At 40.7% G+C, this 26,232-nt stretch overlaps 1 protein-coding gene across 4 annotated transcripts in view; it reads right to left on the minus strand.

Moving 5' to 3' along the window:
* Nucleotides 1-5,932: 5,932 nt before the first annotated feature.
* HDX (highly divergent homeobox) overlaps nucleotides 5,933-26,232 on the minus strand; it is a 108,988-nt gene continuing 88,688 nt past the window's right edge. For all 4 annotated transcript variants that reach the window (XM_051967877.1, XM_051967876.1, XM_051967875.1 and 1 more), the window contains 2 exons: nucleotides 16,163-16,285; nucleotides 5,933-11,437 (listed from right to left, as the gene is read on the minus strand). In XM_051967877.1, coding sequence (XP_051823837.1) covers nucleotides 11,312-11,437; nucleotides 16,163-16,285 — 249 coding nt within the window. In that variant the 3' untranslated portion in view covers nucleotides 5,933-11,311. The remainder of the gene's footprint in view (nucleotides 11,438-16,162; nucleotides 16,286-26,232) is intronic.

Raw genomic sequence — 26,232 nt, forward strand, 5'->3', positions numbered from 1 at the left:
GACTTTGGCTGAGTCATTTAACCTTTGTACATCTCAGTTTCCTCATTTGTAAAATGAGGGGTTCAGACTGAATGACCTCTGAGGTCATATCCAGCTCTAAGTCTCTCATCCTCTAATGTACAGCAGAAATAAAACCAGCTTAGGCTAAAGGATAGCTTTGCTCTCCCAGAACTGATGTTTCTGGCTAGATTTTCCAGGGTTGGGAACCAGAGGTACACAAATGGATTTCTGCAGGCAATCTATATTCTCTATAGCACCAATGTTTGTGAAATAATTCAGATGTAGACCCACATTTTCCATAAAAATCGTTGAAAAGTGAGAGACAGAGATGAGAGAGAGAGAGAAAGAGAGAGAAAGAGAGAGAGAGAGAGAGAGAGAGAGAGAGAGAGAGAGAGAGAGAGAGAGAGAGAGAGAAAAGGAGGGGGAGAGAGAGAGAGAGAGGAGACAGAGAGAAAGAAAGAAAGAAAAAGAAAGAAAGAAAGAAAGAAAGAAAGAAGAAAAGAAAGAAAGAAAGAAAGGAAGGAAGGAAGGAAGGAAGGAAGAAAGAAAGAAAGAAAGAAAGAAAGAAAGAAAGAAAGAAAGAAAGAAAGAAAGAAAGAAAGAAAGAAAGAAAGAAAGAAAGAAAGATACACCCAGGTGTATCACTGGGTATTTTTTGGGGGGGGGCATAGTAACTCATAAAGATGGTGTTCTAAAGTGTGGAGGAGCTGTGACCAGCATCAGTGAAGAGGGCACCCCACCACAATCAAATGAGATAAAATTTGTTAAAAAGCACTTAGCACATAGTAGGAGAAAGAGAAATATTTCTTTCCTCCCTCTTTCCCCTTCTGTATAAGGAAATCAATTTTTGAGGTGTTGAAGCATATTACTCATGAACGAGTGCAGGAAAAATAGGTTGTTTCTTCCAGACAAGCTAAGGAGTTCAATTTGCCTAGTATCTAAGCCGTCACCTAGTAGACATGGAAGCAGATGAACATTGCCTCCCTGAGAGAACCAGTGGGGAAAAGGCCACAATGAAAAGCCAAGATTCACATTTTGTGGGTTCCATTTTTTGTTGGGGTCAATGCAGGGAAGATCTTTTTCCTCTCAGAACTTTAATATCCTCATTTGTAAAAAAAAAAAAAAAAAAAGAAGAAAAGAAAAAAAAAAGTAGAGCTTGTACTCTCTTCTTCCTCCTTGCCAGGATCAGGGTCATCTCTTAACCAGGAAGCCCTAGGCTTCTCAAGTTTTCTGCTTTGATGCTCCATCCCAGCCTGACCTCCCCAGAAATACTCAATGTCACAAATGGACTCCTGTCCCTCTTCCTGTGACCTGCTCCCCAGAAAAAATCCCACTCCTTCCGTTTCTAGCTTTTAGCTAACTGTGGGAATCAGCTGCTCGCACCAATACAGATTAAGCTATGAGTGACTTCCTATACCCCCTTGTGTCCCAACTTTAAGCCTTTTCAGGGCATTTCTCTTTTAAAGTAAATTAAGCCAAGGGAGTGAATTTTCCAGAGGCAAGCTGGATACGCGGTGGAAAGCACACTGGATTTGGCATTGGGAGACTTGGTTTTGAATTTCACCCATGCCATTTGGGTGACACTGGGCAAGTCACTTCTTGATAGCCATCCTATGCAAGAGAGATCGACTTGTTCTGCTGGGCCCCAGAGGGCAGAATTTGGAGCAGTTTGTGGAAGTTGTAAAGAAGCAAACTGGGACTTGACATTAGGAAACAGTTTGCAACAATTAGCGTTATTGAAAAATGGCATGGGCTGCCTTGGGAGGTTTTGGCTCCCCCTGACTGAAGGGCTTCCAACAAAGGATGGCTGACTTCCTGAGGACTCCACCGGAGCATGGATTGTTTTTCAGGTGTGAGTTGGACCTGGTGACCATTGAGCTCTCTTTCACCTCCAGAATGCTCTGGGGCCTCCATCTCCTCATCTGTAAAGCCAGAGACTTGGAGCAAAGCTCTCTTTCAACAAAGCCAAGTTTACATAGAGGATGGCTTTCCCAGCAGTTCCTAAATCAAACCACATCAGGTAAAGGCAGGCTGCGGTCATTTGCCCACAATCTCTTACCCAGCCCTCTGTGGCCAGGGACAAGCACTACCGAGATGGGGTTGGACACTCAGACTACGTGAGGCCTTTATACAGGCCTCGAATAAAGGGAACTGCCCTGATGGTCATGAGTCTGGTCCCACCCAACTTGAGCTGTGCGGAGCCCGGGCCTTGAACTACTGCTCTAGTCTCTAAAGCCAAGGGTCATAGCTTTTAGAGCTAAAAGGGGAGCTGGCCACGAAGAGCCTGAGACCTACAAAGGTCAAGTGACTTGCCAAATGCCACATTAATAAGTGGCAGAGCCAAAATTTGAACTTGGGCCTTCTGACTTCAAATCTTTCCTTTCACAATACTGAGGGTGGGCCCTCGAGACCCAATTTATTATTGGGAATGAGAGGTAGGAGGAAAATTAAAGTTCTAAGAGATTCCATGGATTTGAGATGCAAGGTAGCTCGAACCTTACAGATGATGTAGTGTGACCACATCTTCTAGAAGTTGCTAAATTAGGAAGAAGTCAACCAGCATTTATTAAGCACTCACTATATTCCAGGCATTGTGCTAAGTGCTGGCAAATACAAAGAAAAGCAAAACAACTGTATCCAAACATTAAGGCTTCTTATAGGTGGAATTTTAGCTGATATTTGAATGAGGCCAGGGAAGCTAGGAGGTAGAGAGAGGAAGAAAGGAAAGAAGGAAGGAAAGAAGGAAGGAAGGAAGGAAGGAAGGAAGGAAGGAAGGAAGGAAGGAAGGAAGGAAGGAAGGAAGGAAGGAAGGAAGGGAGGGAGGAAAGAAGGGAGGGAGGGAGGGAGGGAAGGAGGGAGGAAGGAAGGAAGAAAGGGAAGGGGGGAGGGAAGGAAGGAAGGAGGAAGGAAGGGAGGGAGGGAAGGAAGGAAAGGATGTAAGTATTAAGTGCCAACTATGAACCAGCCACTGCGCTGCATGTTGTACGAAAATTGTCTCATTTGATCCTCACAACAACCCTGGAAAGTAGGTGCTCTTATTCTGCCTATTTTAAAGTTGAAGAAGGGCAGCTAAATGAGCACTGAGCCTAGAATCACAAAGACTCATCTTCCTGAGTTCAAATCTGGCTTTAGATACTTACTAGCTGTGCAACCTAGGCAAGTCACTTTACTCTCCTTGCCTGTTTCCTCAGCTATAAAATGAACTGAAGAAGGAAATGGCAGACCACTTCAGTATTTTTGCCAGAAAACCCCAAATGGGGCCACAGAGTCAACCACAACTGAAAAACGGAACTCTCCCAAAAGTTGAGGAAATGGAAACTGAGAGAAACGACATTACTTGTCTAGAATCACGATGAACTCAGGACTAAGGCCAGACTTGAACTCAGGAAGATGAGTCTTGCATCCACCACCTAGCTCTTTCTAAGGTCTGGGAAACGGGCAGTAAAAAAGCTTGGAACCGGGAGATATTGTGTCGTGTGTCAAAGTATATGAGGAGAGAAGGTGCAGGTAGATTGGAAAAGTAGCAAGAGCCCAGGTTATGAAGAGAATAGGGAGCCATTGCAGTTTACTGAGTGGTGGTTGAGGTGATAGGTAATACAATCAGATCTGTGCTTTGAGATCACTTTGACAACTGAGTTGAGAATAGTGTGACAAAGGATCTTTAAAAGAAGACTACACTGATATATTATTACTACACATAATATTATTTTATTTAAATGATATTGGATAGATCCGATGACTAAAATATATTGTGGTGAACTCTGGGCAGGGTATAGACAAGAGTCACACTGGCTGGGCCAGCAAGGCCAGGCTGCCATCTTCATAACTGAAAGCAACTCCTAAATCAATGGCATAAAGGATTCATTTGAGTATCTGAGTAGAATGAGAGTTTGATATCAATCATTCTTTCACAGGAGAATTCAATATTCACACGATTTGTAAAACCTGTGAGAGATGGCCCTTCCATACCAGTGCTCTTCCTGGACCTAGCTAGGCTGTCTAAGTTCAGAGCAGCCCCTCCTAGGGTTGGCCACAGTCATCACCATGACTTTGAGTCATCACAGGGTGAGAGGCAAGCCAGGGAGGTGCTCTTGGAGTCAAGCCCCGAATCTTAGCTAAGATATTGTGTGGCCCCGGGCAAGTTGCTTAATCTTTCAGCAGGCTACACAAGACTCTCAGACTATACCTTAGTTACCATTTGCATCACGGATAGACTTTCCACACTGGGAGTTCCCAACCCCTCCCTCTCCAAAACACTAGTCCATTCAGAGAGATTATGATTTGCGTTTATGGAAGAAGTACCTGAACCCACAAGGTCATGGATCTTTGAAGGATAAAAAGGATAAAATGCTTCTACCTCTTAAGAGACTTTCAGCTCAAGTATTACCTAATGTAGGGGACCTGTTCCTCAGCCTCCCGCTAATAGAGCCTTCCCTTCCAAAGTCATCTACTCTATTTTCTATTTAAGTCATGGGCAATCTATTGGCTCCACTGGGACGTGAGGACTCTGAGGGAAGGGTCTCTTTTTTTCCTTTTCCTTTTTGTCTCCAGCATCTAGCACAGCGCCTGACACGGCGAGACAACTAAGAAGTGTTTGTTGAGCGATTCCCCTAGTTCAGCTAGGCATGCGACTAATGGTAGGTAGTTCTAAGGATGAAACAAAGTGTCATGGATTTCTAAGTCACATTATTCTGAACCCTTCATGTAAACCGATAGCCACACATATAGGGAACTTTATGGGAAAACAAAACAACCCTCCCCCCACACACAATATTTCTTTAATGTAAGATTTACTCCTGAGCTTTTTAGTGTAAGTGTAATAGCTTTCATCAATTGGTAACATCTTGGATACATGAAGAAGGCTTGTCTGGTGGGGACACACCCAAGGCGGTAAGTTATCTCATATATCTATATCTAGCTATCTATAGATAGATAGAGAAATATAGATATGGATTATGTATTATAGGATTCCATTTTGTGACACAATTCATTCCCAAATCTCAAACTTAAGCCAACTTGCTCTGCTACCCATTGTTTTGAAAACAATCTCCATGCTATTCCTTTTAAAACAAAATATTTTCAGAGATATGAGCAAAAGAACCAAGGACCTTTGAGATCACTGAGCCTAAACCTTTCCCTTACACATGAGGAAATAGGCTGTACGATGAGGGGAACCCCTGTGCACATCTTTCCGCTTCTTGTAATATTCTTGATGATGTCTGCCTCAGTTTCCTCAACTGTAGAATGGGGATCATAATAACACCTATTACCCCCACCCACCCACCTGTGTTGTTGTGAAGATCAAATAAAATGATATTTGCAAAGTACTAAGCATGATGCATGGCACACAGTAGGTCCTTATTAAGTGACTGTTCCCTTCTCCCACTCCCACCCCCACCCCCTCAGTAGCACGGACGTTTTGAATTGCCATGAAGTTTTGACAAGGAAGGGATGTGTTTCCTCCGAATTGAAAGCACACACAACTGGCGGCAGAAGGAGGCAGGAGGATTTGGGTGCTCGGAGGAGGACAACAAACAGTGTTTGAGAAAAACACTTGTCTTTGTTCACACTGTTGCATTGCACATGGTGGATTTCCTATTTGCATATTCTATCTCAAACAAGAGTCTGTTGTCTATTAGGGAATATTCCTTTTATTTCCTTGGTACTGGAACAGTTCTCTGCTCAAGTCTATTAAGAGCAACACACACATCTCTGTTTGGAAGTCAACCAAGTCACAAATCGAATGTTCTGTGTTTTCCACTTCTCTCCCCTTGGGCGCCCCCTCCCCCCCACTCTCAATCCATCACCACCCCCTGCCTTATTTCCCTTTTTATGAGCAATTTATTTGGGAAGGAAAAAAGCTACTGAGAATGAAAATAAAACTTGCATGAAATACAAAAGCTTAGAAAATGAGCAAAGGAAGAAATAGATGTGTATTTGTTGGAAATCATTTATTGCCTATAAAAGTTTAAATAAAAAGCCTACAAAAGTTCACATTACAGTCTGATGTGGCTTTAAATGGTAGTGTTTCAGAGGTAGTGAGCACGACCTGGGACGCGGAATAGCAAAAATCATTAACTCAACAAGTTAATGCGAAATCAAACCTTCATATGGCCTAGAAGTTTGGAAATATCCCCTTTAACAAATCGGTTCTTAAATTGCTACGTTTCAGACAGAGGTACATTAGTTGTTGGCGCGGAAGTCGGTAGGGGCTTTCTTGAGAGCATCCCGTAGCGTTGCCCTGGGATGTGGATGGTACAGTGCTATCCGCCAAGGATGATGCCGACTGCTAACACAGTTAGGTCTTCTTACCCGTGCTTTGGGCATTTGCTAATTGATCTGGAATGTGGCAATGAACAAATGAACAAACGTTGGGTGACGGCACCACAAGGCGGCATCAATGGATCCAGACCTATCGGACCTGGAGCTAGAAGACACCTTATCGCACAGCCTGAGGAGCTAAATAACAATGGCAGCCGGCCAAAAAAGAGATTCCCCAGAAGTCAACTGTCCAAACTCTGAGCATTTCTCTAAATGTGAATATAGGGCATCCAGCTAGAAAGAGGAAGAGACCCGCTCAGGGAAAGTGGACTGAATCCTAAAGACCCAACAAGGCCAAACTAGAAACAGGAGACTTTCAAAATACAATGAACTCCCCCCTCCCCCGCCACCCCTCAGACACACATACATACACCACTGTTCCCTGCCAGATCTCTAACATGATTCCTGAATGTGAGGGGTCCTTAGGGTAATACTGTTCAGCTACCTTTCAAAGCCCTAGCAGAGAAGAACACAGAATGGATAAGAAGCATCACCGGCCCCCTTGTGAGCTTTCGCCAACAATTTTCAACATTGCTATGAAGTGCCTACCATCAAAATGGTTCTGGTCAGAGGAGCTGAGCCTACTACAAGCCATCACGCGTTTTCTTGGGGAGGTCCATTTACTTCTTACCTTCCCCACTGTGTGCCTGGCCTCCAAGGCCTCTTACTTTCTCATAGCTGCTCTATGGGGACTTGCCTGAAATTGATGGCGGCACTCATGGGGATCCTGAGCTCATGGCAGACATCAAAATGGAGAAGCAGCTCTCAGGTTGGCCTGGATCTTCTGGAGAAGCAGCAGGGATTCTTTCTCGAAGACTTGGCTTTCAAGGGCGGCTAGGTGGTACAGTGAAGAGAACACCAGCATGGAGTCGGAAAAACCTGAATTCAAGTACGGCCTCAGACTTTTACTAGCTCACTTCACCCTGATGGCCTCCATCAGCAAGATGGAGAAAAACAAAGTTGGCTTAGAGTAGAAAAAGGGCTGAGTTGGGAATCTAGACACCTGAGTTCTAGTCCTTACCTTCTTATTAACTCTAAGTCACTAACTTGGCTAACTTAACATAACAATGCCATTTCGGTCTTCTTTGGGAACAAAGGACAATCACCAAGCAACCAAGCACTCATTAACTTACTAGATGATGCCAGGCAAGTTATTTTCCCTTCTCTGGGTCTCCATTTCCTCGAAAAAAGTGAGAGGGTTAGACAAAGTCCCTTCCACCTCTCAAGCCTGAGGTGCAATGATGACAACCCGGTGGCAGTATAACAGAAACAACATATTGCAAAAGAAAAAGTGTGTTTTGTAGTAGTGAAATTTGAAGAAGGCTCCCTGTACCATTTATCCAGGAATTTTCCCTTGCTCAAACCTCAGTCAAATCAACCACAATACGTTAGAATGGGAAGGTGCCTTGGAGACCAATCCTTTTATTTTACAGAGAAGCAAACTGAGGCGCACAGAGTAACAGACTGGCCTGTGGGCACACAGCTCCAAACTTGGGCCTCCTAGCCCAGTGTTCTTTCCCCTCTACTGCAATTCCTCCTGGGAGCCCATCCTTTTGGGTCTCATAGTTTATTAATAGCATATTTGACCTTGGCATCCTTTTCCAACTCCAATGTGCATAATTACAATCTGCCAACTCTAACCCTTCTTCCTGCCCAGAAACAGCAGTGTAGTGTTGCCATTTCCGGCTAGAGACGGACCGTGTCCCAATTTAGAAGCATCTTAATTCCACCGGTGATGAGTGAAGTTGTTCTGAATGGTGCAAATACCAGCCTGCCAGCATGCCACGTCTTCGGGAGATGGAGTTGCCGTAGGCTCCCCTCTTTCTGAACACTAATGCAGACTGGGGTCTTAGGAGTCCTCGGATCCCCCTCAGAAGCGTATCCTATACTTCCATCTGGGAATTGCCGCCGGGAGACCTCTTAACGTTTAATCTGTTCTATTGCAGATGAAATCATTTTTACGAATGCCACTGAAACAGTTAACGGGAAAGAATTCTTGGCAGTCTCGGGAATTAGGATGCGGCAGAGAGCGCGGGGTCTCATAAAGAGCAAACGCTCAATAAATATCTGTTGACTGATTGATTATTTAGCCTTGAGAAGAAGAGGCTGAGGTGACCATTATGGTCCAAGCATGCAAAAGGTTATTATGGAAAAGCTAATCGGCCATCTTCATTTACAGTGAGAATAAAACAAGAAGAGCTTACACTAAAATAAGGAAGGAAGGAGAATTCTTCATTTCTTAGGTTGCTGTGGTCAAAGGACTCGTAACCCACTAGCCAGCCCATTGGTGGTGGGCTTCTACATGCTTCAGGAGCTGGTCCTTCAATGGTACGCGTGCTCCGTCACTGGGCCCCAACCAGAAATTTTGGAATAAGCCTGGGTTACATCCACACACAAGCAGAGGTGAAGGCCTTATGGAAACACAAGACTGAAAAGGGTAGTAGGCCAGTTGGATGATGAGATCGAGGTATGGCAAAAAGCCCAGAGACTACTAGTCAGACGAGCTGGAGGATGGCTTCTAGGTCACTAAAGGGGTGGGTCCTCTTCTGAGGACGTAAGGGAAGCCATGGACAAGCCCAAAATGAAAAGCAACAGGAACCCTTAGTGGGAGATCCGGAATAATGAGTTCACGTGTTCCTTCACTGATACCGAAGGCAAACTCGCTGACTGCCAAAGCCTTTAGACAGGCCGGACAATCTGGGATCTCCTTTCCTACAGCTATCACATGAAGCCGACTCCTTCCATCCGCTCTGTATCATGAGTGTTGTGCCCCACAGGGAAGTCAACGTGAGATGACCAAGTTTATCCTAATATGTGGGATTCTGTGGCCTTACTCATATCCATGTCTACTGATGTAATTTGGATTGTGGGAAGGGTGGGAGGCATAGAGAGAGTCCAATTCCGTGTGTACCTGTGTGTGTCACACGCACGAGCACACCCCCTCAAATTAAGTCTTCCTCTGCCGTCTCCCCACGATGTGGACATGTACCTGGTTTCCTGAAGGCTCTGTCAGTAGGGCACGTTCTTTGATAGATACCACAATGTGGGAAGGTTGCAGGTACGAGTCCCACGGCACATGCTGTACATACGTCATCTGAGAACTCATTGGGAGAAGGACGTTATTGGGCTGACTACAGCTTGCTGAATTCGTTAGCTGTAACAAAGTCTTAAAGACTGACTTCAAAACAACGGGAGGCTTGGAAAGGGAATGCTAGTGAAAGCATGGTCACTGACAGTATTAAAGAAATGTATATAAATATATATGTCTGTGTGTGTGTACATACACACACACACACACACACACACACATATCCTAGCAAGTCATCCAATTTCTATTTTGCCTCAGGCTACTTCTTAGGATTAACTCATATCCTAGATTGGTTATGATGTATTTCAGTGGAAAGATTTCCCACAAAGGGAATTCCCTAAATGGACAAGATCACAGACACACACATATGTGTCCATACACTATGTGGGAAATGGGGGCTGAATACAGTTCACAAGCCCTTCTGTGGAGTCAGAGGGAGATATCTGTGTCTTTTCAGGGGTTCAATCTGGTTTCGATAACAACACGCTTAGTACTTAGAGGGAAACGACCGAGGCAGCCACCTACCACACCGATCCGTCCTGTATTTAACTGTGCGACTCAGTTCCACACCGCCAAGTCACAAAGCACCGTGTGCTTGGGGACAAGTTGGCATTTACCTGTATCAGGTCTCAGTAATACCATCTGGTGCTCAGGAAGCCAAGTCTTTTCGACAGCGAGTTGCCATCTGGTGCCTGCTAATAGAACAATTGGGTAACATGCCCAACTGGCCTGAATGCTCAGTAAATGGCATCCAGGAAATTCCAAGGCTCCCGTTAACAAGAGCAGGGCAGCTTTGGGAGGACGGCGGGCATCCTTGGCTGATGGCACTGTACACATTCTGTAGGGGGCCTACGCAGACTCTCAGAGCAACTTGAGAGGAAAACTGCAGTAGCTTACCTTGACTTTTCCTGTTTCATGAAGCATAATAAATTGATACACATTATGGAAGCAGTGATGAGGATGGGGTATTCCTGCAACACTTGATCTAGTCTGATTTCCAAAATTCACCAGTTCAGTGTGAATCCTACTGATACTGGCCATCTGTGGCGATCAAGAATTCCCATTAAGAGTCTAATCTTTTACAACAGTTGTGCTTTTGTTTCGGGACATTTAATAATTGATTGGACTGAAGTCATGGAATTAATCTTCCCCGGTGTCTGCCCCTGCCCTGCCCCAGACATTTTGGTAAGAGGATGGAAGGATAGCAACAACTTACATGATGTGATCACATGCTAGCGAGTACTTCTCCGGTTCAATCTCTGATTTAATGAACTTTTCACAGGGGTCCCATAATCACTCCCCACACTCAGCCAGGCTCAAACTGGTTTTTCACATTAATGTTCAATCCTAAGCCAGCTTTCCTGAGTACAAGTGTGTGTGGATTACAAGGAGAGGAGAGGAGAGAGAGGGAGGCCACAAAAACCAGGCTAGCCAAGCTCGATCGTCTTGACAGGTAGTGTCGAAATACCTTTATTTCTTTTTTCTTTTTTTCCGTTTTTTTTTTTTTTTTTTTGCATTCTTGGTTCCCTGCTTAAAGCTACTGTTCAAAATAAGACTCTTCTACAAAACAAAAGAAAACCAAAATCTCTCCAAAATTAGACATTTAAGTATCTCATGGCTGTACTGCTAAAAATTAAATAAAGCTTTCCCCGTAGAACTTCCTCAATTTACAAAAAAGCCCCAAACCCCAAACACTAAGCTTTTAAATCCCATATTTCTTTTCACTCTAAATTGCAACCGTTCTATCATGTCCATCCTTCACAGAATCTGTCTGCTTCCCTCAATTTGTTTTTCCAACTGAAGGGTATCAGGCAACAAAATGCAGTTATCTTGAAATGCACACCTGTTAGGCAGCCCAAAGGCTGCGGCATAGATTGCCCCCCATCCCTCCCCCTCCCCGAATCACAAACTGTCGGAGGCATTTTTCTCTGATAAAGAAGACAAACTGAATGAGGTATCATCAGGCTCTGGCGAGGCGTGATGGAAATCCAGCTCTTCTAATTCAGGAGGTAAATCTGACAGCAGGGCCTAGGTCAGAAAAAAAAAATCAATTTTTTTGGATTAGTATATGGACAGATTCTCCTAGGTTTATGTTAAAAGTTGCAAGCATCTCATTTTGGATTTATTCCTAGGGATTTAGAGAAAGAAGCCTCTGTCTGCATGGTTTTCTGGTGAGAACAGAACACGTTTCTCATCTGACAGGGAAATTTTCATTGACAATTTAATAATTATAAAGCAGGAGATACTGAGGAGCATGGATTATACGAGAGGTACTCTGGACAAAGGGAAAATCAGGAAGGAAGATGAGTAACCATTCTCCAAGAAGTACTTTGGAGAGCTCGAGGCAGCTCTAGTTTGTCACGACTAATGCAGTAGGGCCTGATAATCATCGTTAAAGAGCCTGAAAATTGTGGGCCTTATTAAACTCTGCCAGTGCCAGTTATGCTCTCCATCACTGAGACAATTTCCATTTCACTGCAAACGATTTTGCATTTTGGTGGGAGAATAAGTGCCTTCGGCAGATGACAACTTCAAAATGGACCAGGCATCCTTTCCACGAGCCATGGCTCGATCCACAGGTGACTCGGTAACCACTCGGGACACAGACACACCGGTGAATCCAGACGGTTAAATGATCTGTCTGGAAGGACGTGTGGCAAACGGGCTGCCTGGGCAGACCACCGGGGACTCACCTCTGCCGTTGGCCAATTGTTTTGGCAGAATGAGCAGAACTAGTATCTGCCCATTCCAAACAAATGGTCTTATTTGGCTGGCTTCTCCACTGCCATCTTGCCATTAGGACTTGGAAATCAAGGAGCCATTTGGCCATTCCCTCAACTGAAAACAACATGGTAGCTTTAGGCAATTTGCAGTCCTTACTTGGGGTCCAAGACTAAGGAATGTGAACAAATTCAAGAAAGGACTTGTGTGAAGACATAAGATCTTCTGATGAGATAAGGCAGGATTCCTTCCTTGAAAAGGCAAACCGAGGGGCAGCTAAGCGGCTCAGTGGATAGAGCACAGGCTAGAAGTCAGGAGTTCAAATCTGACCTCAGATACTTAAAGCTTCCTAGCTGCATGACCCCGGGCAAAAGAAAAAAAAAGGTAAAATGCATTTTAGCCTCCCATGCCCGAGATGAGAAACATACTCCTTGGATAGGTTATGTGACAGAGACCTAGCCAAGTTACTTTAAGACCTGTGTGGAAATGAGGCTTTCATTACCGAAGCAGGGCTGCCATTTATTTTGCTCAGTTGCAAAGTCTAAACTTCTGGCTGAAATGGAGATTACTGATACAGAAAGGTCATCTCCAAAGTGCCACGTGCCTTCTCAGACGCCGTATCCCAGTAACGGGATGCAGAGACTTTCATCTCCGGCATGTTGGTTAACCTCTAACCAAGGTCAGATACAAGGAAGTCATTACTGGCACTGGCTAGACAGAATCTGTGCAAAATAAACGACTGGACTTAGTTCAATTTGTAATTGCCACGCATCCTCATTAAGGAAGGCAAACCGCCGCAACAGACACTAACGAGACCTTTTGTTAAGATTTTCAGGAGATATAGCAGGGGCCAAAAGGACGTGAGACAACTGCATTATCAAACCTAGGAGTAATAATTTCAAGTCTGGGAAGAGGATTATGTATTTGTTCAACACTGAATTACCCATGACTGACTAATGTCAGTGTCTCGTGAAGTATGAAGACTTGGGTCTCAGAGGCAACATGTCTCCCTATTTATATTTATTTACGGATGTGTATGTATATGTTTAGAAAAACAAATAAAACCGAGTGCTGAGGCATAAAGTTGACTAAGAAGTGGTGATTTTCAATGTCTTACTGTGACCTTGGCTTTTAATATTAATACCCTGAACAAATTTCCAGACTAGTTTCACTGCCTATATTACAGAACAAAGAAAGTAAACCAGTGACTTTACTGATACTGCTTTCCCTTCGATTGCTGTAGGTCTTGCAAGCGGAGACAAGTGGAGTCTGGCCGAGCTAGTCCCATATCAGTCTCTGTAATGTTAATCAGAGGCCCCTGTGGGGGTGGAGAGGGGCAGAGGCATGGGTGAGGGGGAATGGCAAACTTTTTGATAGTTATTGCTCTTTACCCTCATGTAAAGGTGAAAGAATCAAAGTTCAGGGAAGAAAGCTGATAGATCCACCCCTCTCTATCTCTGTCTCTCTGTCTCTGTCTCTGTCTGTCTCTCTCTCTCTCTCTGTGTCTCTGTCTCTCTGTGTCATACACACACACACACACACACACACACACACACACACTCTAAGTTTCCTTGATGTCTTCTGTTTTTCACAATAGACATTTCCTCCTAGCCATGCCCTTGCTCCCCATGGGCCAAGCAAAACCACATAACATAGCTGGTTGTGTCTGAGGGAATATGCAACATTTAGAGCCCATGGTCCCTGACCTCTTTACCAAGAAGACAGAAAGAGCTTTTATCATGTGTCTTCAGGAACCAGTTTTTTTCTCTCTTTGTTTTAGAGAACTTTTAGTGATGCCTTTGGTTTTTATATCAGCCATTTCAAAATATCCCTCCCCTCCCCACCAGAAACTCAACCATCCCTCGCAATAAAGAAAACCAGCTGTGTAAAAACAACTGGTGTAATGGCTGCGGCTGCCAACGTCTATAATAGTCTGGGGCTATGGTATGGTGCTCATCGTCATCCTTATTGTCATGGATTAGAAACCCAGGGAACCTGCAATCTCTCTTTCACCAAGGATTCTCCAACTTTTTCAGCCCCTGAACATACTGTTAGGGCAAAAAGTTCTGTGCCTCACCTGCCCTTTCTGTTTCTCTCTGTCACGGCAAAGACAAGCAAAACTGAGTCGTCAGGATTCACAAGAAAACGATACTGCTTTATGATATGCTAACAATATTATAGTCTATTTCAAAATTATTAAATGTCAAATTTATTCCTTCCTTCCAGTAACGGAACTATAGTCACATGACAATAGAAATGCTAACAAGACAAACAGTCCTTAGGCCACCTGAAGACCACTGCACACCACACTTTGAGAATCCCAGGCTAATCACTAGACACCAAGAGGCCTTTATTCATTATTCAGGTATCCGCTATCAGCACCATGTTTCTATACCTCTAGCTCCCTTACTGGAGAAGAGGGAAAAGGAGAAGGTTTGACTCACTGTTGGTAATAATACTAAAAACAGAAACAATAATAATAACGATGCGGATCGGTTCACACTACTTTGATACTTTTACAGTTTGCAAACCCCCTTTCATAGATCGGAACCTCACAACAACTCCCAAGAGTTACTGGACATTATTATCACGATGTCCATTTTGCATCTGAAGAAACTAAGGCACTGAGAAGGTAAGTGTCTTACCCAGAGGTCAAAGGAATCATTGCAGCACAGAGTGTGGGTCACATGAGAATTTGGAACAGCTTTCTTTTTCTTTTTCAACTAAAAATGAATGTGTCTGTTCGCATGTTTAAATACCACTGGTGATTCCAAATCGACTGCATAACTGAATTCTTAGGACTATGGCCTTGGAGTCCAGGACCACTTTCCGAAGGTCAGGCCCAGAATTGGATCATATTTTGTTCTTTACAATTATCCAGACCATATAATGCCCCTGGGCCTGTATTCTAAAGCACCGCCATGAATCCTTAGAGCCTATACTTGAGCTTTCTGAGAATAGAGTCCCATTACATACATGTGATTGAGAGCAATTCACTTGAACCAAGTTGGTAGGGGTAATTAGAAGGCTGATTGAACTGAGGCTGGGGGCAGGTAGAAGAAGACTGGGTTAACTCTGGTGAATGAGTTACCTCTGGCCTTAAGTTTCCTAGCTGAGGTTTCCTCTAGAGTGCAGAGAAAGGAATTTATGAGAGGCACGGCCTGTTAGACTTGGGCGACAACCGGATCTTCCACATTATGTAAGAGAGAAGACCGCTGGGTTTGGAGTGAAGAGAACTGGGTACAAAGCCACACTCTGCCCCATAATATATGTGTGACCACGAGCAAGACACTTCCCTTTTCTGAGCCTCAATTTCCTCAGGTGAAAAATGAAAGAGTTGGATCAGGTGGCATCCGAAGATGTTTTCATTAGAGGTCTATGATCCTCTGATCCTTGAGTTTCTTGGAATGGGCTAACTGTGGCCCTGCCTTGGGACAAAGACACAAACGCAATGAGCCCTAGGATTTCTTATACCTTGAAGAACATTCCCTGAGAAAAGCTTCTTTGTTCCTTGAGCTGCTAATATATGTCCTATGTTCTAGCCCAGATTAGTGATCCATCATATGGTAAGACCTAGCTCCATTTTAGCGGAAAGGGCTTTGTGAAAAATTCATCCTAGCAAGATTAAGAAATTATTAGAAAACATGAAAAGAGGGCAAAGCTCTTCCTTTCAACAGTTCAAATATAAAAAAGGTAATGGTGCCCACCGATATGTCCCTGAATCACTAGCATTTTAAGGATGTCTCATGATTCCCCATCCAAAGGCAAGGATACAAACTGACCAAATGTGCCGGTCCGTCATCTTGTCTTTCCACAAAAGGATTATGCCCAAAGCCTGAAGAGGAAGTGAATGAAATCATGTCCCCGGGGCAGGGGTGGGGAGAGAGAGAGGGCAAATCCTAGCCTGACAGACCCTTCTTCAGTGCAAAACCAGAAGGAAGAATAGATGTGACAGAATATGCAGGAAAGTAGTAGTGCGTCCCACTTCTCATCATGATACACTGCAGCCTCCCGGTCTCTTCTCGGACTTACCTGCTGTTGTTCTTTATCGTCAGTCTTCATGGCTAGTATCAAGCTTCTCACAAATGTCTGGAGTTTAAAGTACTTCTGTTTCTGAATCTCCAGCTCATTTTCCATGAATCTGACTTCTTCATTCTGCAGGCCGAGACAGAAACAGCCCCAGTGATATTAGCATATGTGAAAGGTGGAAATTCTGAAAATCTATCAAAGCAAAGGGACAAGGGAGAAAATCTAGTTCTAACAGGGGAGAATATAATGAAGCGAGCTAAATTATTCCAGTGCTCAAAGGTTGGCCGCTAATAGAATCACCATAGAAAACATCCCTCAGAGTAAAGATGATCAAGTCTGAGTTTGCAAGGTCAAAAACTCTGTCACAAGTGAAACTGGTAAAGGAGGAGGAAATAAACACACTCAACAAAACAAGAAACAATTCCATTCATGGAAAATCCCCCAAAGTCTAATGAACATTTAGATTAGGATTAACAACAAACAGACCCTTATTAACTGAGAGCAAGGAGGCGAGGGAGAATCTTATAGCCTTCTTAATAAAATGAGGTACTGGGAATAGCTAAATATGTCGCCCTCTCACAAGATGGCTTGGAAAGCACAATGGAGATAGTGAAGATTAATTTAAGGGCTGCACAGAAGCTTGATTCCTGGTTCTTCTCATACAATAAACTGGGGACCCAACTTCTCCTGAGCACTCATATCAGCGGGGCGCAACGTGGCCAAAGCTCTCACTTGGAAAGTCAGGAAACTTCAGTTCTAAACCTGGCCCATGTGACCCTGAACAAGTCATCTCTTTGGAGCCTCAACTTTTCTCATCTGTATAATGGGCACCATACCTGTCCTAGTGGAGCAGATGACCTTGGTCCTAATCCTTGTTCCAACTATTTATGAGCTGTGTGACCTCGGCCAAGCCTCTTAATTCAACAAATATTTATTAATGGAACCTTCCTACGTACTGGGCACAGAGAACACAAAGACAAAAAAGGGAATGTCTGACCTTTCTCATTTGGCAAAGAATGAGAGTGGTCTAGATGGCATCCCAAAGGCCATTTTCAATTTCTGATCCCACACACTTATCGAGAACAAATTAAATAATGGACATGAAAGTGTTTGGGAGAAAAATTAATTAAAAACATAAGTTGTTGTTTATTAGACTCCAGTTCAAGTGCATCAGGGATATACACTTCACTTAGGCTACTCAGGCCAGACAATCAAAGGAAGGGAGAACTGAAAGGGCCCTTCAGAATCATCTCTTGGCTCTCTCATTGTATAGAGGATGGAACTGAGGGAATTAAAAGTAGCTTATCCAAGGTCACAGAACTAGAAAAATAAACAGTACCAGAATTCAAACCCAAGATTTCTGACAAGTATCTGACTTATACTTGTTTAGCATGAGATGAAAGATGAGAGAGAGCTGGGGTCAGATTGATGGACACTGAAGCCTACCTAGTGTGGTGGTTTCAACTAGTACAGGAGACTAGCAAAAAAGGGCTTTTAACAGTATAGACTAAAGGCCAGAACCAAAATGGCAGAGTAAAGGTAGGGACCCATCTGAGCTCTCTAAAAATCCCCTCCAACTAATTTGAAATAACCCCTAAAATAAAATTCTGCAGTGGCAGGACCAACAAAAGGTCAGGAGGAAAGAATCTTTCAGTCCAAGACAACTTAGGAGGTGGACAGAAAAACTCTGTTAATCGAGGGTGGTGGTTAGACCTAGAACACAGTACAGGCTGGACATCGGCAAATCAGCACTGGGCCTTGAGGGCAACTGCATTGGCAGTGAGAGGGTTGGACAACTTCTCAGAAGGAAATTAAAGAGGATCCTTTGCTGGCACTGGATACAGAGCTCTATTATACTGCCCATATGGTGCTGTGGGTCTCAGTCCCAGGGCGAGGAGAAACACTCGCTAAGTGCTTACGCCAAAGGGATGGGGACCTTAGTCACAATTCCAGGATGGAGAAGATGTTTATGACTGCAGGAGAGTAGGACAGTATCCCCTCTACTCTGTGAGCACAGCTCAACTTTAACAGAAAGGTAATAGGCTAAAAATGATCAAATGACAACAAAAAAGAACATGACCATAGACATTTCCTATGACAGGGAAGAGCAAGACTATGTAACTCAAAAGAAAAACACAAAATCAAAATGGCTGCAGGCAAAGCTTTAAAGAAAATTGTGAATTGGTGACAGGATACACAAAAACTTCCTAGAGGGCTTCAAAATGAATTTTAAAAAACCAAATAAGAGAGCTAGTGGGAAAATTGGGAAAAGAAAAGAGGGATGCAAGCAAATTAAGAAAACAGAGTCAACAGCCTAGTAGAAGAGGCACAAAGAATAATGAAGAAAATAAAAGAGAATTAGCCTAATGGTAAAAGAGCACAAAAATCCCCTGAAGAGAACAACTCATTAAAAAGCAGAATTAGATAAATGGAAAAGGAGGTATAAAAGCTCATTGAAGAAAATGATTCCTTAAAAATCAGAAGCGAGCAAGTGGAAGCTAACAACTCCATGAGATATTAAAAAATAATAAAACACAATCACGAGAATTTTTTTAAAAAAAGAAGAAAATGTGAAATATCTCATTGGAAAAAATAACTGACCCGGAAAATTGATCAAGGAGAGATAATTTAAGAATTATTGGACTACCCGAAAACTATGATCAAAAAAAGAGCTTATACATGATATTTCAAGAAATTATCAGGGAAAACTGCTCTGATATCCTAGAATCAGAAGGTAAAATAAAAATTGAAAGGAACCACTAATCATTTCCTGAAAAAGATCCCAAAATATAAACTCCTAGGAATATTATAGCCACATTTTAGAGCTCACAAGTCAAGGAGAAAATACTGCAAGTAGCAGGAAAGAAACAATTCAAATATTGTCAATAACACAAGATTTAGCAGCTTCCATATTAAAGGGTAAGAGGACTTGGAATGTGATATATTAGAGGACAAGGGAGCTAGGATGACAAGGAAGATTCATCTACTCAGCAAAAGTGATTCTAATTCTTCAGGGGAGAAAAATGGATATTTAATGAAACAGAGGACTTTCAAGCATTTCTGATAGAAAGACCAAATTTGGATACATGACTCAAGAGAAGCATAAAAATGGTAAACAAGAAAAACAAATAAGGATTCAATGAGTTTAAACTGTTTTTATTCCTACATTGGAAGATTATACTTGTAACTCCTAAGAATCTTGCCATTATTAAGGCAGTTAGGAGTATGCATAGACAAGGGGCACAAGAAGGAGCTGACTATGATATGATTTCAAAAAAAATTAAGGAATGACAAAGAAAGATGTACTGGGAGAAGGGTTAGGTAGGGTGGAATAAAATTATGTAATGTGAAAGAAATTGAAAGGAAGAGCTTTCACAGTGAAGACACAGGGAAGAGGGAGACAAAGACAGTACCACGTTGAACCTTACTGGTTCAAAGAAGGAATAATTAGCACACTTGCTTAGATGCAGAAATCTATCTTGCCCCACAGGGAAGCAGTAGAGAAAGGGAATAAGAGAAGGGAAGAGTGATAAAGGGAAGGGTGATTGGGAGGAGGTGGTGATTGGAAGCAAAACAGGCTTTTGAGAAGGGAGTGCTCTGGTGAAAGGAGACTGAGAAAAAATAGGATGGAGGGCAATACACAATAATCATAACTAGATGTAATGGGATGAACTCACCCATAAAACAGATTCAGATAGCAGAATGGTTTTAAAAACCAGAACCTAACAAGATGTTGTTTACAAGAAACAGACTTGAAGCAGAAAAACACACATAAAGTAAAGGTAAGGAGTGGGAGTAGAATTATGATGTTTCAGCTGAAGTAAAAAATATAGAGGTAATAATAATGATCTCAGACAAAACAAAAGTAAAATATATCTAATTAAAAGAGATAAGCAGGGAAACATTTTGCTAAAAGGTACCATGGTCAGTGAAATAATATCAATATTAAATATATATGCATCAAATGGTATAGCATCCAAATTCTTCAAGGAAAAATTAAATGAGTTACCAGGTGGAAATAAGACAACAGAACTCTATTAATTAGGGAGTTCAACTTTCCATTCTTAGAACTAGATACATCTAACCATAAAATAAAGAAGAAAGAAGTTAAGGAGATGAATAGAATTTTATAAGAGTTAGGCAGTGATAGACCTCTGGGGAAAATTGAATAGGAATAGAAAGAAATATATTTTATCCTCAGCAGTTCAGGGCACCTGAATTACCATGTACCAGGGCATAAAAATCTCCCAATCAAATGCAGAAAATCCAAAATATTAAATGTAAACTTTTCAAATCATAATGCAATAAAATTATATTCAATAAAGAGCTGTGGAAACATTAAAAATTAATTAGTCTATTTTTCTTTCTCTGTTTTTGACTCTTCCTGGTTTAGGTAACAGTAGCATATTTGGGTCATAGAAGGAATTAGGCAGGACTCCATCTTTAATTATTTTTCCAAATAGTTTACACGGTATTGGAATTAATTGTTCTTTAAATGCTTGGTAGAATCTACTGGTGAATCCATCTAGCCCTGGAGATTTTTTCTTAGAGAGTTCATTAATGGTTTTTTCAATTTCTTTTTCTAAAATGGGACAATTTAAGTAATTTATTTCCTCTTCTGTTAATCTGGACAATTTTTATTTTTGTAAATTTTCACCCAATTCAGTTGGTTTGTCAGACTTGCTGCCTTATAGCTGGGCAAAACAGCTCCTAATTATTGCTTTAATTTCTTTGTCACTGATGGTTAAGTTCTCTCTTTTCATTTTTGATGCTGGTGTTTTGGCTTTTTCTTTCTTTTTTCTAATCAAATTAACCAAAGGTTTATCTATTTTGTTGTGGTTTTTCCCCCCATAAAACCAACTCTTAGATTTATTTATTAGTTCAATAGTTTTCTTAGATTCAATTTTATTAATCTTTCCTTTGATTTTCAAATTTTCAAATTTGATATTTAATTGGGATTTTTAAATGTGTTCTTTTTCTGGCTTTTTTAGTTGCATAAACATTAATTAGAAATGAAATAACGCAATCCTAAAGAATAAGTGAGTCAAAGAACAAATCACAGAAACAATTTCACTAAAGAGAATGACAACAATGAGATACCATACCAAAATTTATGAGACAGAAAATTTATAGCTCTAAATAGTTACATCAATAAAACAAAGAAAGAAGAGATCAGTGAATTGGGCATGCAACTAAAAAAAAAAAAAACTAGAAAAAGAACAAATTAAAACCCTCCAATTAAATACCAAATTGAAAATCAAAGGAGAGATTGATAAAAGTGAAAGTAAGAAAACCATTTAACTAAAAAGTAAAACTAGGAACAAACAAGCAACGACCACAAAATAAACCATCGGTTAAGCTATTTAAAAAAAAAATTGCCAGTATCAAAAATGAAAAGGGTGACTTCACCACCAATGAAGAGGAAGTTAAAGCAATTATTAGCAGGTTTTTTTTGCTCATATATATGCCAACAAATCTAATAATTTAAGTGAAATGGTTGAATATTTATAAAAGTATAAATTGTCCAGATTAACAGAAGAGGAAATACGATACTTAAATAGCCATTTTAGAAAACTAAATTAAACAAGCCATCAATGAGCTCCCTAAGAAAAAGTTCCCAGGATCGGGTAGACTCACTAGTGAATTCTACTCAACATTTAAAGAACAATTAATTCTAATACTATATTTAGCTTTTTGGGAAAATAGGCAAAGAAGGAGTCAAACTACATTCCTTTTAACACACAAATATGGTGCTGATACCTAAGCCAGGAAAAGAAAAAAAAAAGGAAGAAAACTCTAGATCAAATTCTCCAATGAATATTGATACAAAAATTTAAAATAAACAACTATCAAGATTATAGCAATACATCACACAGATCATACACTATGACTAGCTAGGATTTATACTAGGAATTCAGGGCTAGTTCAAGATTAGGAAATCTGTCAGCATAAATGACCACATCAATAACAAAACCCATGATTATCTCAACAGATACAGAAAAAAAAAAACTTTTGACTAAATACAGCACTCATTGCTATTAAAAATATTTGAAAAGGTAGGAATAAATAGAGTTTTCATTTAAATGATTAATATCTGTCCCAAACTATCAGCAAGCATTTTCTGTAATGGGGATAAGCCAAAAGCCTTCCCAGGAAGATCAGAGGTGAAGCAGGGATGTCCATTATCACCACCATTATTCAATATTGTACTCAAAATGCTAACCATAGCAATGAGAAGAAAAAGAAACTATAGGATTTAGAACAGGCCATGAGGGCACATAACTGTCCCTCTTTGCAGATGACATGCTGGTATACTTGGAGAATTCTAGAGAATTAACTAAAAAAACTAGTTGAAAAATAAACAATTTCAGCAAAGTTGCAGGATATAAAATAAACCCGCATAAATTATCAGCTTATTATCAAAAAAAAAAAAAAAGCCAGCAGCAAAGGATAGAAAGAGAAATTCCATTTAAAATAACTGGAGATAATATAAAATACTTGAGAGTCTACTTGCCAAGACAAACCTAGGAACTATACAATACAGTTACAAAACACTTTTCATATAAATCTAGTAGAAATATTACTTGCTCATGAGTAGCTCTAGCCAATACAGTAAAAATGATCATTCTACTTAAATTAATTGACTTAGTCATTAAATTAAACTACCCAAAAATTATTTTATGGAGCTAGGAAAAAAAATGACAAAATTCACGTGGAAGAACAAAAGGTCAAAAAACATCAAGGAAGATAAAAAATTCAAGGGAAAATGTGAATGAAGGTAGCCTAGCAGTACTAGATTTCAAATTGTATTAGAAAAATGGTAATTATAAAAAAAATCTGGTACTTGCTAAATAAATACAGTGGTAAATCAGTGGAATAGATTAGGGACCCACTATACAGTACCAAATGGCCACAGTAATCTAGAGTTTGACAAACTCAAAGATCCATGATTTTGATATAAGAACTCATGATTTGACAGAAATTCCTGGGAAAATTGAAAAGCAGCTTGACAGAAACTAGGCATAGACCATATATCTCACACCATATATCAAGATAAGGTCAAAAGGTACATGATTTAAACATCATGGGTGATATAAAAAACAAACTAGAGGAGCATGTAATATTTTACCAGCCAGATCTATGAATGAGAGAAGAGAGAAGAATGACCAAACAAGAGATACAGAACATTATGGAATATAAAATGGATCACTGTGATTATAGTAAATTAAAAAGGTTTTGTACAAACAAAACCAGTGCAGCCAAGATCAGAAGAGAAGCAGAAAACTGGAAAAATTTTGGAGCAAGTTTCTCTGATAAAGGCCTCATTTCTCAAATACATAGAGAACTGAGTAAAATTTATAAGAATACAATTGAGAAATGGTCAAAGGATATGAACAGGCAGATTTCAGAAACATCTAAGTTATCTATAGCCCTGTGAAAAAATACTCTAAACCATCACTAAAAAATTAGAAAAATGCAAATTTAAATAACTCAAAAACAACCTTATACCTATCAGACTGGCTAATATGACAAAAAAGGAAAATGACATGTTGGAGGGGACGTGGAAATACTAGAATACTAAAGTGCTGCTGGAGGAGTTGTGATCTGATTCAACTTTTCTGAAGAGCAATTTGGAACTATTCCCAAAAGACTATAAAACTGTACATACCCTTTAATGTAGCAATACTACTATTAGCTCTCTATCCCAAAGAGATGAAAAAAACAAAAAGAAGAAAAAAGAGATGTTTAAAAATATTTATAGAACAATTTGGAATTATGCCCAAGGTGTTACAAAACTACACACTGTTCGACCCAATAATATCACTATTAGGTCTTTGCCAAAGGAGTTAAAAAGGGAAAAGGACTTATTTTTACAAAAATATTTCTAACAACTCTTTTTTTATGGTGGTAAACAGTCGGAAATTGAGGGGATACCAAACAACTGGGAAATGGCTGAGTAAGTTGTAGTATATGATTTGATGGAATCCTATAGTACTATAAAAAACAAAGAGCAGGCTGCTTTCAGAAAAATCTGGGAAGACTTATATAATCTGATAAAAAGTAAAATGAGCAGAATCATGAGAACACTGTATCGACGGCAATGTTGTAAGGATGATTAACTGTAAATGACTCAGCAATTCTCAGCAATACGACGACCCAGACAATTCCGAAGAACCTACAGTGAAAAATGCTATCTGCCTGCAGAGAAAGAACTGAGGGAGTCTGAATATAGCTGGAAGCATAGTTTTTGAAACTTTATTTTTCTTGGGTTTTTTGGTGTGTCTTTTCTTTCACAACACATCTAATATGTTTTGCATGACTACACATGTATGATCTATATCAAATTAGTTGCCTGCTGAAGGAGGGGAGAGGGAAAGGAGGGAAGAAGAGAATTTGGAATTCAAATTTTTAAAAAATAAACGTTAACTGTTTTTACATGTAATTGGAAAAATAAATAACACATTAAACAATTTTTAAATAATGCCAATTAGAAGCTATATAAAAACATGCCGACAATTAAGAGTTTTTTGGCATTTTGGCTTTCCTGACTGAGATGGTCAAGGGAAAAATCATATCCTATGCACGAAATCTATTGGCAGCACTATTTACCACGCTGCCTCTGGGATCTGCCTTTGCAGACAGCTTGATCAGAAATAAATCATCTGTACAAACGGAGTTCCTTATCAAGAGGCATTTTGTATTGACAAGCAGGGTTACTACAAGCTTGGCAATAAAATTGCACATGTCCTGCTTCTAGCAGGCAGGCCTCATTTAAGTCCTCTAGCATTTATTAGTAGTAGTTGTCAAGACAGCAGTATTAGTAAAGTGCTACCCAGGAAGACTTTTTTTTTTTCCTATAAAGCATCATTATCTTCCATTTGGTCTTTATGCAGTACCGTCCTGGCTGCACTCACAATCCATTAGAGATCACTTTTAAAAAATTAATTCATGCTTACAAAGGTCATAGTGTTATCTTTGCAGATTCGGGCCCCTGATTTTTCAGATAATTTTTAAGGAGCCATGTAGTGTTTTGAAAATATAAACAGCTTTGAAATCACCTTCCAGGCCCTTCTAAGGGCTGCTCTTTGCAAATATACCGACCATTTTCTAGATTATCTATAATTTGTTATGTGTAGTCCAAGTAATTTCTGGGGGAAAGGAGAGGCCTGCCTGTAGGAGGCACGGAAATAAGAACACTGATTACTGAGTTACCCACACCACAATGAGCTCATTTGTCTTGCTGCTAAATCCACTCAATTAGATGGAAGTTCTCATCCAAGAGGATGATATACAGGAAGGATTTGAGGATCTTTGAAGAGTAAGGGAGGCAACTACCGACACAACAGACAGATCCCCCAGCCTGAATTTGGGAGGATCCAACTTCTAATCAGCCTCAGATACTATTAGCTGTGTGACTCTAGGTAAGTCACTTAATGTCTGTCCGTCTCAGTTTTTTCAACTACAAAATGGGAATAAAAACAGCATCTATCTCCCAGGGATTTTGTGAGGATCAAATGGAAATAATATTTGGAAAGTACTTGCCAGTGCTTGGCAAAGAGTAGGTACTTATAAATGTTTGCTTCCTTCCTTCCCTGCTCACTCCATCACTGACCCTGTTTACAGCTGACAAAGTTAAGGTAGTTTTTCCGACCAAGACAATTGGATCTTAGGGCCTATGCCTACCACCCTGCATCACGCAAGAACTTGGTTTTGGCTTGGCACTCCTACACAATATGGGTTTCCAAAGCTACAATCCAGTCGGAAGCTTCCAAATGTCTATACTCTGTGTCAATGGGTAGCAATGAGAGAATACACAAAGAAGGTATTCTTTTCATTTATAACATGGAATCACAAGAATAACATGTAGATTCAATTTGGTGCTCAGGAGAAAAAAAGACTGAGTAATTTATAATTAGCACCAAACAGAAAAGCTGAATTGATTTAATAACACCTAGTGCCTGTATCACAGCACTGCAGGGGTTGGGGGCGGGAGAGGAGGATCCTTCCCAAGATGACATTCTACTACATAAATCAACATTAAACTTAAAAAAAAATTACATGTCTGGGGCGCC

This window comes from Antechinus flavipes, chromosome X (genome assembly GCF_016432865.1).
Source record: "Antechinus flavipes isolate AdamAnt ecotype Samford, QLD, Australia chromosome X, AdamAnt_v2, whole genome shotgun sequence".
NCBI lineage: Eukaryota > Metazoa > Chordata > Mammalia > Dasyuromorphia > Dasyuridae > Antechinus > Antechinus flavipes.